At 35.9% G+C, this 15,335-nt stretch overlaps 2 protein-coding genes and 1 long non-coding RNA gene across 3 annotated transcripts; 2 read left to right on the top strand and 1 right to left on the bottom strand.

Annotated features, from left to right (window-relative positions):
- The first annotated feature begins 112 nt into the window (after positions 1-112).
- LOC135800516 (E3 ubiquitin-protein ligase RNF181-like) lies at positions 113-1,140 on the top strand. Its single transcript, XM_065313774.1, has 2 exons — positions 113-627; positions 692-1,140. Exons 1-2 carry the CDS (start codon positions 435-437, stop codon positions 934-936), a joined length of 438 nt encoding a protein of 145 aa, XP_065169846.1. The 5' UTR covers positions 113-434; the 3' UTR covers positions 937-1,140.
- A 462-nt stretch (positions 1,141-1,602) lies between these two features.
- Positions 1,603-4,671, top strand: LOC135800517 (rab-like protein 6). The gene is made up of 6 exons (XM_065313776.1): positions 1,603-2,106; positions 2,165-2,486; positions 2,545-2,685; positions 2,745-3,871; positions 3,952-4,121; positions 4,434-4,671. Exons 1-5 carry the CDS (start codon positions 1,968-1,970, stop codon positions 4,119-4,121), a joined length of 1,899 nt encoding a protein of 632 aa, XP_065169848.1. The 5' UTR covers positions 1,603-1,967; the 3' UTR covers positions 4,434-4,671.
- A 2,011-nt stretch (positions 4,672-6,682) lies between these two features.
- On the bottom strand, positions 6,683-10,000 carry LOC135800592 (uncharacterized). The gene is made up of 6 exons (XR_010550187.1): positions 8,928-10,000; positions 8,704-8,857; positions 8,467-8,632; positions 7,061-8,303; positions 6,838-6,991; positions 6,683-6,772 (listed from the first exon to the last, which is right to left on the bottom strand). It is a non-coding gene; the product is annotated as an uncharacterized lncRNA (long non-coding RNA).
- Positions 10,001-15,335: the final 5,335 nt, after the last annotated feature.

Here is a 15,335-nt window from a genome sequence, read left to right as displayed (position 1 = left end):
ATCTATGGGTCAAGAACTTTTTTTCGCCATTTTGTTAGCTTGATCTTTTCCCCCTCCTAACTCTCTCGATGGGTGCATACTGTCACGTTTGCCTTGTTTTGCTGAGGGCCCCGCTAGATGTCGCTACAGTTAGCTCCTCGATGAGACCAAAACAACACTTTTCAAGAGTATGTGCAACGCGTTCGCAACAAATTAAATATTACTCCTTTGAAACTCCCCTAAAGTATTCATTTGAATTATTGTTGCGGCTACTGCCAATACTTATCACTTATAGAACCGTATTGCGTCGAGATACGTCAGACATGTCAATTTAGGCATGAACCAGAGAATGTTATATGCACATACTAACCTATGAAAACACCAGCAAGCAACAAAAGTGATTCGTCATACGTCTAGTTCAGATTAAAATAGAATTCAGAATTTAAAAAGTTGTAATGGCAAGTTACTTTGAAGAAATGGGTTGGGAGCCACTACAGGAAGGACAAGCACCAAATCATTTTTTGCACCTAGCAAGACTCATGCAAGATATGAATATGTTTGAAGAACTTGGGATTGATAAGAATCTTCCACCACCAGCATCTGCAGCTGCAATTGCAAGTTTACCTGATGTTACGATACAAAAGTCTAGTAGGATTTGACCATTTTGAACTCATTGTAGCTACAATAACTAATAATGCTTTTTCTGTAAAAGGTGTTCAATGTCCCATTTGTCTTAAGGAGTTTGATACTGGGTTACAAGTGAAGGAAATGCCTTGTAAACACATCTTTCATTCAGAGTGCATCTTGCCATGGTTAAGTAAGACAAATTCATGTCCACTGTGCAGATATGAACTACCTACTGATAATGAAACATATGAACTTTATAAAGCAGAACAGATTAGAGCAAAAGAACGTGAGAAAGATCTTGAAAATTTACATAATTCCATGTTTTCTTAATAAATTATGTATGTAAAATAATGGTCGACCCTAACTACTTGTCATTATGATTAAAAATTAGTTATTATTATTTATAACTCTATATTGTGGGTGATTGGTAACTAGATAAGTGAAGGATAAAGCAGAATAAATCAAATGAAATACTTACTTGAAAATTTAGAAATAAGTGTAATAGGGATAATAAATTCAGATGTACTGACAAAAGTGGTAAAATCCATATATTTCGATACATTTCTGTCCCTCGATTTAACGACACTTCTCTAAAACAAGACTTTTGTCTTGGTTCTTGATTTGTCCGGTTGAGGCGCTTCAATCACCACTTTTAATTCTGGACAACTGAGTGACTAAAACTTTCTAATTTTGCTAATAGAGTAAGTGTAGGTATATTGTATAAAATATCATGAATCTGCGCAAAATACTTGCTAATAACCAAAAAATTCAAATACAGGTAAAAATTGCGATTATTTGCATTTGACCATGTACTGATATATCAGAACACCAAACTTCAAGTTTTAGTTTTGCGTGCTTTCGTAAATTAACCCATCCTCATTTTGATGTCAGAAGATCCTTTTTGTGTCTGTTGTTGTTAACGGATTTCAAATTGACACTATTCTATTAACCGTAAAATGCTACTATTGGTGCCATCTGGGAGTGTTTAAAAACAACCGTCCTTCTTGGTGCCGCATATTGTATATACCATGGTTCTACATACATTTTCTCTATATACCTAGCTAGCTACATGTCTAAACCACAGTAGAACCATAAATGGATACTGTTGACAAAGTTATATATTGTACCTTGCTCTGGCAATTTTAGTTGCTGTTATTTTATTGAAACAAAAGCTCAGTGATGTGGCGATCGATAATCCGTCTGAATGATCATGTAAATATAAACGCGATTTAAGCTGGCATTGAATTTTGTTCTTGCACAGTGGTAGTTAAATAAGTGTCCAGAATATATATGTAGGTTACCTACATCACAACATTACAATATTAACATATGGTAAAATAGATCAACTTTTGCCTGCAAACATGTTCAATGCAATCAAGAGACTAACCAGCAAGAGTGATGCACCTGCACCATCAAGTGCTCCACTGTCTAAGGCCTCCACTCATCAAACAATGTCCACATCACTGCAAAAGAAATTTGCAAGAGGTGTACAATATAACAGTAAGTCTATAACTTATTCTTAACAACTACTCATTATTTGTGTGTTACATACTTGCAGTGAAAATTATAATAAAAGGTGACAGAAATGTTGGTAAGTCTGCATTGTTTCAACGTCTACAGGGAAAGAAGTTTGTTGAAGAATACATACCAACTGATGAAATTCAAGTAACATCAATTCAGTGGAATTATAAGGCCACAGATGATATTGTTAAAGTAGAGGTTTGGGATGTTGTGGATAAAGGCAAGAAGAAAAAACACTTTGAAGGCTTAAAGTTGGAGAATTCTGAGCTACCTGAGGAGGCAGCCTTGGACGCAGAGTTCTTAGATGTGTACAAGGGTACAAATGGGGTTATATTTGTAATGGATATAACTAAATCTTGGTAAGTAAATAGGTATTTGTATTTATATTTATAGTTATATTAAATACAATATTTTTAGGACCTTTGACTATGTCCAAAGAGAAATGAGCAAAGTTCCTCCTCACATTCCTGTTATAATTCTAGCAAATCATTGTGATATGTCTCATCACCGAACTGTTACAACAGATCACATCACATATTATATTGAATCACTTGATGGGTAAATATGCAAAACACATCCAAATATTGTCTATATTAATTTGAATATTTTTTTGGCAGAATTAGAACTGCCCAGGTTCGTTATTCTGAGTCATCAATGCGGAATGGTTTCGGTCTGAAATTGCTTCACAAATTTTTCAATCTACCATTCCTCCAGTTACAGCGTGAGACACTTCTGAGGCAGTTGGAACGTAACGAAGTAGAAACATGTGCGACAATTCAAGAGTTGGACGTGTATGCCGAATCTGACGAAGCCAATTACTCCAACTTCCAGGAGACTCTGAACAAAAAACGACGCGAAATGGCCGATTCGAATGCAAACATTCCACCCGTCTCCAATTTTCCAATGTCAACGTCCAGTCAACAACTGGCAGCGAACAAAATTACAACTGATGTGAAACGCTCGCAAAGTGCGTCGATTATAATTGGCGGGGGCAAACCAATACCTTACGGAAATGCTGCTGGTTCTATGACTGTTCCATTGCGTGTTTCAACCTCGCAAAGCACGAGTAAGTCAAGCAGTCAAAGCTCTGGTTTTGTTTCCAAGTTCGGTCCAAAAGATCGAAGTGTGGATGATGGTCTTCCGGATCTTCGAAGATTAGAAGTTAGTCCGATCACATCTGTCGAGGAGTTCTGTCCTGATGGCGGTCAGTTAGATAGAAGTTTCCTTGACGATGTACAGACTAGTTATCCTAGCGCGTTGAATGATCCCGAAGACTCCGAAAGTGACGGGGATACAGGTAATCCACTAGTGTCAGAATACCAAGATGATTTGGACCTTGAGGAGGTTAAACAAAACTTTCCCAAGAACGGTGGCAGTAGTGAGATGGAAATGGATATGAAGCAGACAATCGACGAGTTTGACTCCACAATCAATTCGGAGATTTCAGAACTTACCTCAGATGCTTTTGATACCTGGATGGGGGTAGACACAAAATGGAGGAGGTCTCCCGAAGGTGGTGAAGATGTTAGCGCAATTAGTCAGACGTTAGATTATAGTGGAAGTACCGTCTATGATGATAGTACTAGTATCACTTCTTCAAATGTGCACATGGAACTGCTCAGCTCGAAACATAGCATTAGTCCGCATCCCAGTCAGACAAATAGTGATGATGAGCAACCTGCTAGTTTAGCTGTTTTTAAAAAGGAACATAAAAAAGACAAGGTAACCAATAAGCATAAAATTTGCATCAAATTTAGTATACACATACTTTAACTTTTACTAGGTCGAAAAAACCCAAAATTAAAAAGCAGAGAGATAAAACAGATAAAGAGAAGGACAAGGATAGGAAGGAGTACAAATGCGATCGTGACAAGCGCAAAAAGAAGAAATCAAATGAGGAATTTCACGGCTCGCGGAAAACACGCGACGAATTGGAGGAATTTCTTAATGGCTCCTCTAGTCCAGTATTGGATGGCGCTTACGAAGCTATTTAAGTATGATATCATTGGATATAATTGCTTGTTAATTCTTGGTAATCTCTAAATTGTTTTGGATAAACTCAGTTATCTCTGCTTGCAACATGACTTACGCACTTATTACGTCCATGCTATATATTAAATATGTGGGTATGCAAGAGTGGATAACTAAAAACATATGTGGCACACAATGGATGCAAGTTCTGAATGTGCTTATTCGATTAAAAGGGGCTTACGTGAAAATCTATTGATCGTTCTTGTTATTTTATATCTCTATGACCTATGATAATATAATATTGTGATACTTATTTTATTACGTTTATTTTCCAGGAAGTGAGATGGAAATGAATTGTTGCTAGAGGGTTGCAATCAGTAATGTTTGAATGCCGATGCAGTGTAGAAATGCAGTTTATATGTAGCAAACTTATTGCTGAATTGGATTCTCTTACTCAGCCTCGGTTGCCCATCAACATCATGTGCAAGTGCACACACCAATTTGAAGAAATATATACCACTTTGTGGACAAACTTACATTTATAAGCAACTGGAAATACTTTACGAATGCAAATTGGGTTTCAGAATTTGACTACCCAACTATTTTCAGTTAGGATTATTGAGGGGAATTTTGGTTAACTTATTGAGGAACATTTTCTGACGAAGTTGTTGGGTAGCTGCTTTCGTAGTAAAGTGCTGACATAGCATATCTAAAATGGAAATAACGCAAAGAATAATAATACGCCCAAAAAAGGGCGCGCCGCCGAAGGGCATTTTAGGCACTCCAAACGTTTTAGAGGACAAAACAAGTATGAATTGTGTAGAGCGCCTCTTAAACTATAAAATGGCGGTAAAAAAACTCAAAGAAAGTTTGCGAAATACAGAGTGTTTTCCACACCATGTTTTCATCAATTTTTTTCGGCCGAAAAACAGGGCCAAACTTTTTGGTTATAATTTCCTGAACTAAAAGGGCTATCCTGGTATCTATGGTAGGCTTTATAAATCGATTCGATAATAAATTATTAATTAAATTAATTGTTAAAGTTGTTTGTAGTTGAAGAAATTCAAACTGATTGTCATTTTGAATCTGGTAACTAAGTTGAGGGCGTCACCGCTTCATTCTCAACACCATCTTTCGTTTGGACGTTTAACACCTCTCGCTCTTCCTTTGTAAAGGGTCGAAAAACGCGGTGGTAAAGCCGCCAGCCGTCGGACCTGCAGTGCCCTTTATATTATTCAAGGTTATATATACAGGATGTTACGGTAGTAAGTTTTAAGTAGGGTCAGTTTTATTGTTATGTGCAAGTCTGCAGGGTAGTATTAAGTACGTGCCGTACACTTAACCGGCCTCTTCTACCTGCTACATGCGACTTGCCCTGTATTCTATATAGTTTCGAAAGTTCAGTCAAAGTGCGGAGAAGTACGGCAATGCTCCGAGTTTTGAACGCGGCCTGCGCATTGCACAAGTCTGAGAAATGTGCTTAGCCCAAAAACGCGACTAAAAGTGCTAAAAAGTGACATTATTTAATTTTTGCCCATTTCATTCAATTCAATTTGATACTTTTTTTCGACGATTTTGAAATGCATATCTCAAACTAAAAGCCAGAGCAACCAACGAATTCGTTAATTATAGAAGACTGGAAAATTCTGTACCAGATAAAAAATTTAAAATATATATATTTCCTACAGTAAAGGGTCGAAAAAGGCGACTAAAAGTGCCAAAAAGTGACATTTTTTAATTTTTGCCCATTCTATTCAATCGCGAATATCTCGTAAACTACCAGAGATAAATAGGCACAAGTCGCAGAGAATATCTCTACGGACTAATATCTATAACATACAGTAGTTAAAGGAAACTGAAAATAAAATTTTACTGCAAGAAAAATTGCCAAGGGGTACAGTTTTCTGATACTCTTTTCGACGACAGAAAATTCATATCTATTAAACTAAAAAGCCAGAGCAAATCCAACGAATCGCTGATTATAGAAGACTGGAAAATTTGGTACCAGATAAAAACAAATATATATATTCTACAGTAGCGTCGAAAAAGGTGACTAAAAGTGCTAAAGTGCTATACTTTTTAATTTTTGCCCATTTCATTCAATCAACCGCGAATATCCTAAACTAACAGAGATAAATAGGTACAACTCGCAGAGAATATCTTCTACGGACTAATATCTATAACATACAGTAGAAGTTAAAGCGGAAATTGAAAACAAATTTTTACTTAAGAAAAATCGCCAAGGGGTGCTTGATACTTTTTTTCGACGATTTTGAAAATTCATATCTCTTAAACTAAAAGCCAGAGCAACCAACGAATTGCTGATTATAGAAGACTGGAAAATCTCTAACGATAAAAAATTCTAAAATATATATATTTCCCTACAGTAAGTACTAAAAAGGCGACTAAAAAGTAAGCAAAAAGTGACATTTTTTAATTTTGGCCCATTCTATCCAATCGCGAAATATCTTGTAAACTAACAGAGATAAATAGGTACAACCGCAGAGAATATCTCTACGGACTAATATCTATAACATACAGAAGTTAAAGCGGAAATCTGGAAAATAAATTTTTTTACCGAGCCCTGACCCCCAAAGGCTTGGTCTCGCTGAGAAGCTGGATACGTCAGGATCAACCGCGGCGTGGATGGAACTGTTCCGCACCTGCTCTCCAGCTACAGATAACATTAACAAAATAAATAAATAAACACTTTTGTATTAATAAATTAAAAACATTTACCTCAGTTTCTTTCCGGCTTTCTGAGGGTAGGAACCCATTCCTTGATGGGTATACACATCAGGCCCTGACCCTTAGGGGTAGCTGGAAAGCAGACTGATTTGGGACCTTCAGGATCGTGCTCGACGGAGACGGATAACATCATCTTCTTCGGCTTCTTTTAACAGTAAAAATAAATAAAATTAAATATTATTGAAACCAAAAATTAATTGTTATTGTTACTCACTTCAACTTCTTATGATGAATGGAAGAATCTTCTTGTTTCGCATTCAAAAACAAAACATAACAACGTGCAACATGACAATCAATTCAGTGACTATTAATTTTCGTGCAGTTAAAAAATGTGTATAAACTGTTGATGCATCTGTAAAGAAATTATTAAATATCTCAGAACTCCCGCACTGTATTAAAACACTCGCGCACTCCCGCACTAACCCTTGCTTAACTAAACGCACAATATAATTCAACACTTGCGCACTATAATACACAATACTTCACTGCACTGCACATTCTGTTGTCATCAGCATTTCAAAATTTCCAATCTCATTTCATTTCTCAATCTGAGATTTATTCATTTACATTTTCAGTTGATGATGAAATTCCTAGTTCCAATATCTGTTATCCTTCTTCTGGGGGTTTGTCTTCTGTTTTCTACGTCCTGAACAGTTGTTAAACAGTGACACTGAAAAATAATGATGCGCACTTATATTTGAACACTACTGCACTCACTTCACTGCACTGCACTGCACTAATATATCTAATATATATGTTATTTATGATAATGTGTATTATTTGTTGGTGATTGTGTTAAAATGTAAGGTAAGATATGCCGAAGCACACCAATACCCAAGAACCCTGACAATGATCATGAACAGGGCAAAAAGTGTAAATGTGTGTGTGTAAGTGTATGTAATTGTTTTCACTCCCGCACTATGAAACAACACTCGCGCACTATAATTCAGCACTCGTGCACTATAAAAAACACACAAACACTATTATTTATCACAGTTGTTGTTGTTATTTATGTTCATTCCAATATCCAAATTGATTTCTTGCTCTTCTCAATTTGCTGTTGATTCTAACTTGATGTTTTAACGTAGTTTCGTTGGAATTCTTGATTCTGTATATGACTGTTAACTGATAGTTGCCTGATTGATTCTACGAAGTTCAGTTGAAATTAAAGTAGATTCCGTTTACCATTTTATTCGTTTTCCAATAATACTGGCTGGTCCATGGTTGCTTTTCCATTTAAATAACTTTTTTTCTTCAATTTTCCCATTCCCATATTTATTTCATACGATTTAAGATCGTCTTCTAGCATTGAAGTTCTTTTGAAAAAAACTAAGAAAACAAACAAAAATATTAAAGCGATTAAAAATTCATTAATTGTGTGCATGTTTATGCCCCTTGCTCTCTATACTTGAAACCTCATCTTCAATTTCTAAGGAAATGATGTCATCATCCAGCTCCTGTAAATAATTATATAAATATTTATTAGTACGTAATCTATTTAACATCAGACTAATAATTCAAATCATGTATAATATTAAAATATTATTTAAAGTCTCTAATTAAGATAATTAATAATATTGGGAGCAGAATGTAATTAATTTTGATTGTAATGACACTCACCTCAGCATCTTGGCGGCTGTTCATTCATCTGGAGGCAGCAGCTCATTCCTTGATGGGTATACACATCGAGCCCTGACCCCCAAAGGCTTGTTCTCGCTGAGAAGCTGGATACGTCAGGATCGACCGCGGCGTGGATGGAACTGCTCCGCATCGGCCTCATCTCCAGCTACATATAATATTAACAAAATAAGTAAATAAATAATTTTGTATTAATAAATTTTTTCTTATAACATTTACCTCAGTTTCTTTCCGGCTTTGCGAGGGTAGGAACCCATTCCTTGATGGGTATACACATCAGGCTCTGACCCTTAGGGGCAGCTGGAAAGCTGGCTGATTTGGAACCTTCAGGATCGACCTCGCCGGGGACGGATAACATCATCTTCTTCGGCTTCTGTTAACAGAAAAAAATAAATAAAATTAAATATTATTGAAACCAAAAATTAATTGTTATTGTTACTCACTTCAACTTCTTATGAAATGTTCCTTATTTAAATAGAATGCGTTATCTCATCTTGGCCCTCAGGATGGAAGAATCTTCTTGTTTCGCATTCAAAAGCAAAACAACAACGTGCAACATGACAATTAATTCAATGACTATTAATTTTCGTGCAGTTAAAAAATGCGTATAAACTGTTGATGCATCTGTAAAGAAATTATTAAATGTCTCAGCACTCCCGCACTATATTGCAACACTTGCGCACTCCCGCACTAACCCACTTGCTTAACTAAACGCACCATACAATTCAACACTCGCGCACTATAATACACAACCCTTCACTGCACTGCACATTCATTTCCAATCTCATTTCATTTCTCATTCTGAGATTTATTCATTTCCATTTTCAGTTGATGATGAAATTCCTAGTGCCAATATATATTATCCTCCTTCTGGGGGTTTGTCTTTTGCTTTCTGCGTCCTGAACAGTTGTTAAACAGTGACACTGAAAAATAATGATACGCGCACTTATATTTGAACACTACTCACTCACTTCACTGCACTGCACTGCACTAATATATATGATATTTATGATAATGTGTATTATTTGTTGGTGATTGTGTTAAAATGTAAGGTAAGATATGCCGAAGCACACCAATACCCAAGAACCCTGACAATGATCATGAACAGGGTAAAAAGTGTAAATGTGTATGTGTGTGTGTGTGAGAATGTATATAATTGTTAACTAAAGCTATTTGAATTTCACTCCCGCACTATGAAACAACACTCGCGCACTACAATACACAGCATTTCATAATTTCTATTCTCATTCCATTTCTCTTTCTGAGATTTATTCATTTCCATTTTCAGTTGATGATGAAATTCCTAGTTTCAATATCTATTATCCTTCTTCTGGGGTTTTGTATATTATATTTGAACACAACTCACTCACTTCACTGCACTGCACTAATCTATATGTTATTTATGATAATGTGTATGTGTTGGTGATTGTGTTAAAATGTAAGGTAAGATGTGCCGAAGCACACCACTACCCAAGAACCCCGTCAATGATCATGAACAAGGCAAAAAGTGTGAGTGTATGTGTATGTATGCAAGTGTAAAACTGATGAAATTCGATTTTCACTCCCGCACTATAATTCAACACTCGCGCACTGCACATTCTGTTGACATCAGCATTTCATAATTTCTATTCTCATTCCATTTCTTCTGAGATTTATTCATTTCCATTTTCAGTTGATGATGAAATTCTAGTTTCAATATCTATTATCCTTCTTCTGGGATTTTGTATATTATATTTGAACACTACTCACTCACTTCACTGCACTGCACTAATATATATGTTATTTATGATAATGTGTATGTGTTGGTGATTGTGTTAAAATGTAAGGTAAGATGTGCCGAAGCACGCCACTACCCAAGAACCCCGTCAATGATCATGAACAAGGCAAAAAGTGTGACTGTATGTGTGTATGTATGCTGAAGTGTAAAAACTGATGAGGAATTCGATTTCACTCCCGCACTATATAATTCAACACTTTCGCGCACTATATTGCAACACTCGCGCGTTAGTAATTATAGACAACACTGCACAGAAGTTGATATATTGAAAATGTGATATGTAATGTGTAGATTCTGATTTGCACCATTTTATTCGTTTCCATTGAAAACTGGCTGAAATTCCATGTTTGCTTTTCAATTTAAATAACTTTTATGCTTCAATTTCCCATTCCATATTCATTTCATTCGATTAAGATTGTCTTCTGGATTCTGAATCTCATTCTAAGATTTGTTGATCAATTTATTTGCTCTGTTGAAGATGTGACCTCCTCGATTACAATAACTCGTCTTCTAGCATAGAAGTTCTTTTGAAAAACTAAGAAAAACAAACAAAAATATTAAAACAATTAAAAATTCATAATCTGTACACATTGTTATGCCTCTTGCCCTCTATACTTGAAACCTCATCTTCATATCTAGGACATGATGTCATCATCCAGCTCCTGTAAATAATTATATACATATTTATGAGTACGTATTTAATAGTATTGCGGGGAGCAGAATATAATTAATTTTGATTGTAATGACACTAACCTCAGCATCTTGGCGGCTGTTCATTCCCCTGGAGACAGCAGCCCATTCCTTCAAATGGGTATACACATCGAGCCCTGATCTCCAAAGGCTTGGTCTCGCTGAGAAGCTGGATACGTCAGGATGGAGTTCGGCGTGGATGGAACTGCTCAAATCGGCCTTTTCTTCAGCTGCAGGTAAGCATTAACCGAAATAAATAAATAAACAATTTTGTTTTAATAAATTGATTCTTATAACATTTACCTCAGTTTCTTTCCAGCTTTTGCGAGGGTGGGAACCATTCCTTGATGGAATTTATACACATCAGGCCTGACCCACAAGGCGGAAGATAGCAGAGCTTTCGAGACTCAGGATCGACCTCGGCGTGGACGGATCACATTTACTTCTTCGGCTTCTTCTTTTAACATTAAAAATATATATGAAAATAAATATTGTGCCACAAAATATTTATTGTAATTGTAACTCCACCTCAACTTCTTTGATATTGCCTTATATCAAAGAACGCCTCATCATCTTAGATACTCGGATAGACTTTTCAGTGATATTTAAAACTGTTGATGTAAAATTATTCATCTTTAAACCTCCACTCACTTTTACTAACACTTGTATAACTTGGCCCGCACAATATACTTCAACATTCGCACACTATTAATAATTCACAACACATCACTTTCTCGAGTTGATATCAAGCATTTTAACCATTTCCATTTTTTATTTCATTTCTCTTTCGAGATGTATCCAATTCCATTTATTTTCAGTCTTCATCACTTCTGTAACCACAAATAGTTGTTGATTATTTTGTACTATACTTCACACTCCGCACTATATAAAACACCTCCTTTTCTTAAAAACACACAAGGCACATTATTTATCACAGTTGCCATTCATATCCAATTCTAATTTTCAATCTGATTCAATTTTTTCCATTTTTTTTTCTCGTTGTATCTAGCTTGAAGTTGATTCTGGTTGTTACAGTTAGTGTTAGGGTCCATTATATCTTCGATTTCTTTGGTGCAGGTCTTCGTTCAGGAATAATTCGGTTAGATTAATCCTTTTCATTTTCGGGCTTTTATCTTATCTTTGGGAAAATTCTCGATCTGCTTGGTTTCTTCGGGTCTTATTATAAATGATGCAATTTGAAGTTGGTACTTTTAAATGCTTTTCCCCAGAAAAATGAAATCTAATTCAATCTTTTGGGTACTTCGGTTTCTATTGATGCTAACCCAATGTTGTATTGTTTTAATTACGGATTTATTTAGGATGATGATGATGTAAAAAAATGTGTAAGTTGTGTTAAAAATGTTAGGAAAAGCTGTGCCGAGGCAGAGCAATACCCTGGCCCAGTCAATGATCATGAACAGGGTAGAAAGTGTAAGTGCATGTACATGTGTGTGTGTGTGTGTGTGTGTGTGTGTGTGTGTGTGTGTGTGTGTGTGTGTGTGTGTGTGTGTGTGTGTGTGTGTGTGTGTGTGAGTATATAACTGTTGACAATTGACTCTAAATGTTTTAATGCAAATTGAAATGAAGTCAGTTGGGGAGTAAAGCAGTTTGTTTACAAATATTAACGAGTACAAATTTCAATTGATACAGACTGGTTCTTGGTTGCAAATCCCATTTTAAAAGAATTTTCGACAAATTTCTCATTTCTACAATTCCACCCATTTAAAATCTTCCTTTCCTTTGGTATATTGCAAGTCCTTTTCCCGTCATATTAGAATCCCGTTTCTTGAATTATCTTCTTTATTCATAGTTGAATAATGATGGATTGACATTTGCAGCAACAAAGCATTCAGCTTTCGAGTTCACTTTAGGCAGTTTTTCCATAAATTTTAACAGACACAAGGGACTAGTAATAAATGATTAATACACTCATATCTAGCAATGAGGATTTCTGGTTCCTGGCTTGCTTCAGATACCTTATCAAACAAACAAGCAAACAAAAGGTTGTGACTAGTAAATTTCAAAGAATAGAACATACCAGAAACGGCATAGAGCATCCCACAATGGCTTAGCATCAGGATCCTGCAACATAAATTAAAATGTGGTTATCAATTCGACAAACGCCCTGAAAACATAGAAGAAGTATGTGATTAGTACGTAAAAGTGCTAAAAGGAAATACATAATTCATTAGTGAGGGATTTTTTGGAACTCATTTCACACACACAAATTAAAATAACAATAACAAATACGAAAAATAATAAACAAATGTCACCTAAAAAGAAATAAATTTGATTAGCACACACACTTATAAATTGCTGTAAGAAAAAGACATTAAGCTATGAGGATAAGGAAGGCCTAAAACCCTACCTAATGACAACCAATAGCTAATTTCCGCGATTATCCTGAAAGCGGAAAAAGATTAGTACACAAATTTCTAAACAATATTCATCATTCACACAGCTAAGAGATGGGATACTTATATATTTTAATAAGACCTGCCTTTGTCCCTACCTAAGTACATGGGAGGATAGCTTAGTGAGCACAAACCGCTTATAATAAAAAGAGCGCACACCTAACCCGCAGAAGCGCGTTTGGCGTTTGTGCTCAAAGTGCAAAATGGTTTTATGAATATAAAACAAAGTGACCAAACTGCCACATCCCAGCGGCAGCAACCGGCTTTTGGTAGACCAAATTTAACACGACATACACAAATGAAATGAGAAATACAATACAGTGCAACACAATCATACAAAGTAATAATACATTCAACAATCAATCCATTCATTCTTAAAATTGTTTACCGTTGCAGATTTGACTCTGCCAAAAATGATCGATACGTGATTTAATTTGTGTTATTTAGTAATTGTTCTGCGTGAACAAGAACGTGTAAGTGTTAATGTTGAGGAATGTAAGGTAATAATAGATATTGCCTAGACACACCAAATACCAGAACCCGTCAATGATCATGAACGGAGACCCAAAAAGTGTAAGTGAGTGTGTGTATGTGTTTAGTGTTTTTGTATGGTGTATTGGCAAGATTATACGTGCGATCGAACAAAACGGAAAATAAACAAAATTCGGATTTGCTACACGAATTAAATTTAAACAAAGTGTTCTCGGTGACACATATGAGTAAGTTGAATGCAAATTGTAAAATAAACTGTTCGCAATATTACTTTAGCTTTGAAAAGTGATTTTGACTTTGAAACGCGATTGAATTTACCGCGATCCGCGATAGGTATAATAAGGTAAACTCACTACTTATAGACATCCGGCGTTTCTAGCAATGCTGGGAGGGATTAGTCGAATGACCAAGTACTGGTTTCACGCCACCCCAGATACAAAGGTGTGACGTACGTACGCCAGCCTTCTGATCGGTGACATCACCCTGCCTGCCTTGAAAATCCCACATTCCTCGAAATGTCGCGGTAGCCAGGTTTGTGCAACATTTCGTAGGAGATCCGGAGGATTGGAAGAGATTGGTTTGGAGGTCGGGCCATTCCTCATCTATCGGGTTATCCTTCTTTCATATGTCCATGCTCCATTCCATTTCCCTCCATCACCTGGTTTCATCTGGTGTGGCATTGCACAACACTCTAAAAACAAAAAATTTTAATTATTAAAAATATTACTATCGAAATATTTATTAGTATTGCATGCAGGTAAATAAAAGTGTAAAGTAAAGAACAGTATAAGACAACTTACCAAAGTCATTGGGTCATCTTTCTAGCCCCTGATGTTGGTGATGGGTTCTTGCGTTCAGTTGATTGTTGCAAAAGATAATAATATTGGCAATCTAATATGACTGTTGTTGTGAACGTAATATCTGCTCATGATGACTGTTGACTGATTCTGTAAATAAAAGTAGATTTTAAAAATAATTTTCATTTTACAAGAAACATTTTTAATAAGTTTTTAACTTTTAGTTACTCTGAGAAAAAAATGTTTTAAAATGGATAAATTACTCACCCTTAAATTGTACAATACGTTGTGCAGGCTTCATTGGTGCAATCTAATTGTAAAAAAACCGTTATGTTCATGGTTATTAACCGTTGAGCATCATATATAGTGGCGTCATGATGTTCCGACCAATCACGAAGCACCACTGTGAACGTTGAAAAGATTTTGCGGCCATCATGGAAACTGACTGCGAAATCGGGTTACAACCAAATACGAAGCCCCACGCTGTAAAACAAAAGCGTTAGCCGGCCATTTTGAATTTTTATGGCGTCGTTTCGGTTTCGACCAATCACAGAACACCACGCCGACGCTTAAAGAAAATTTTTTTCGGATGATTGAAAAAAAAATGTTTTACTCTAATTAATCGAGCCATCTAAGACTTGTTTTGTGTAACTGAGGGAATAATTGATCGATTGATTCGAC

Source organism: Atheta coriaria, unplaced genomic scaffold (genome assembly GCF_025399875.1).
Source record: "Atheta coriaria isolate IRGN ID8LTWV9N9 unplaced genomic scaffold, Caltech_Dcor_3.1 hic_scaffold_10_pilon, whole genome shotgun sequence".
NCBI classification, from domain to species: Eukaryota; Metazoa; Arthropoda; class Insecta; order Coleoptera; family Staphylinidae; genus Dalotia; species Dalotia coriaria.
The sequence above is the reverse complement of the archived record's forward strand: the minus strand, read 5'-3'. Positions and strand labels throughout refer to the sequence as shown.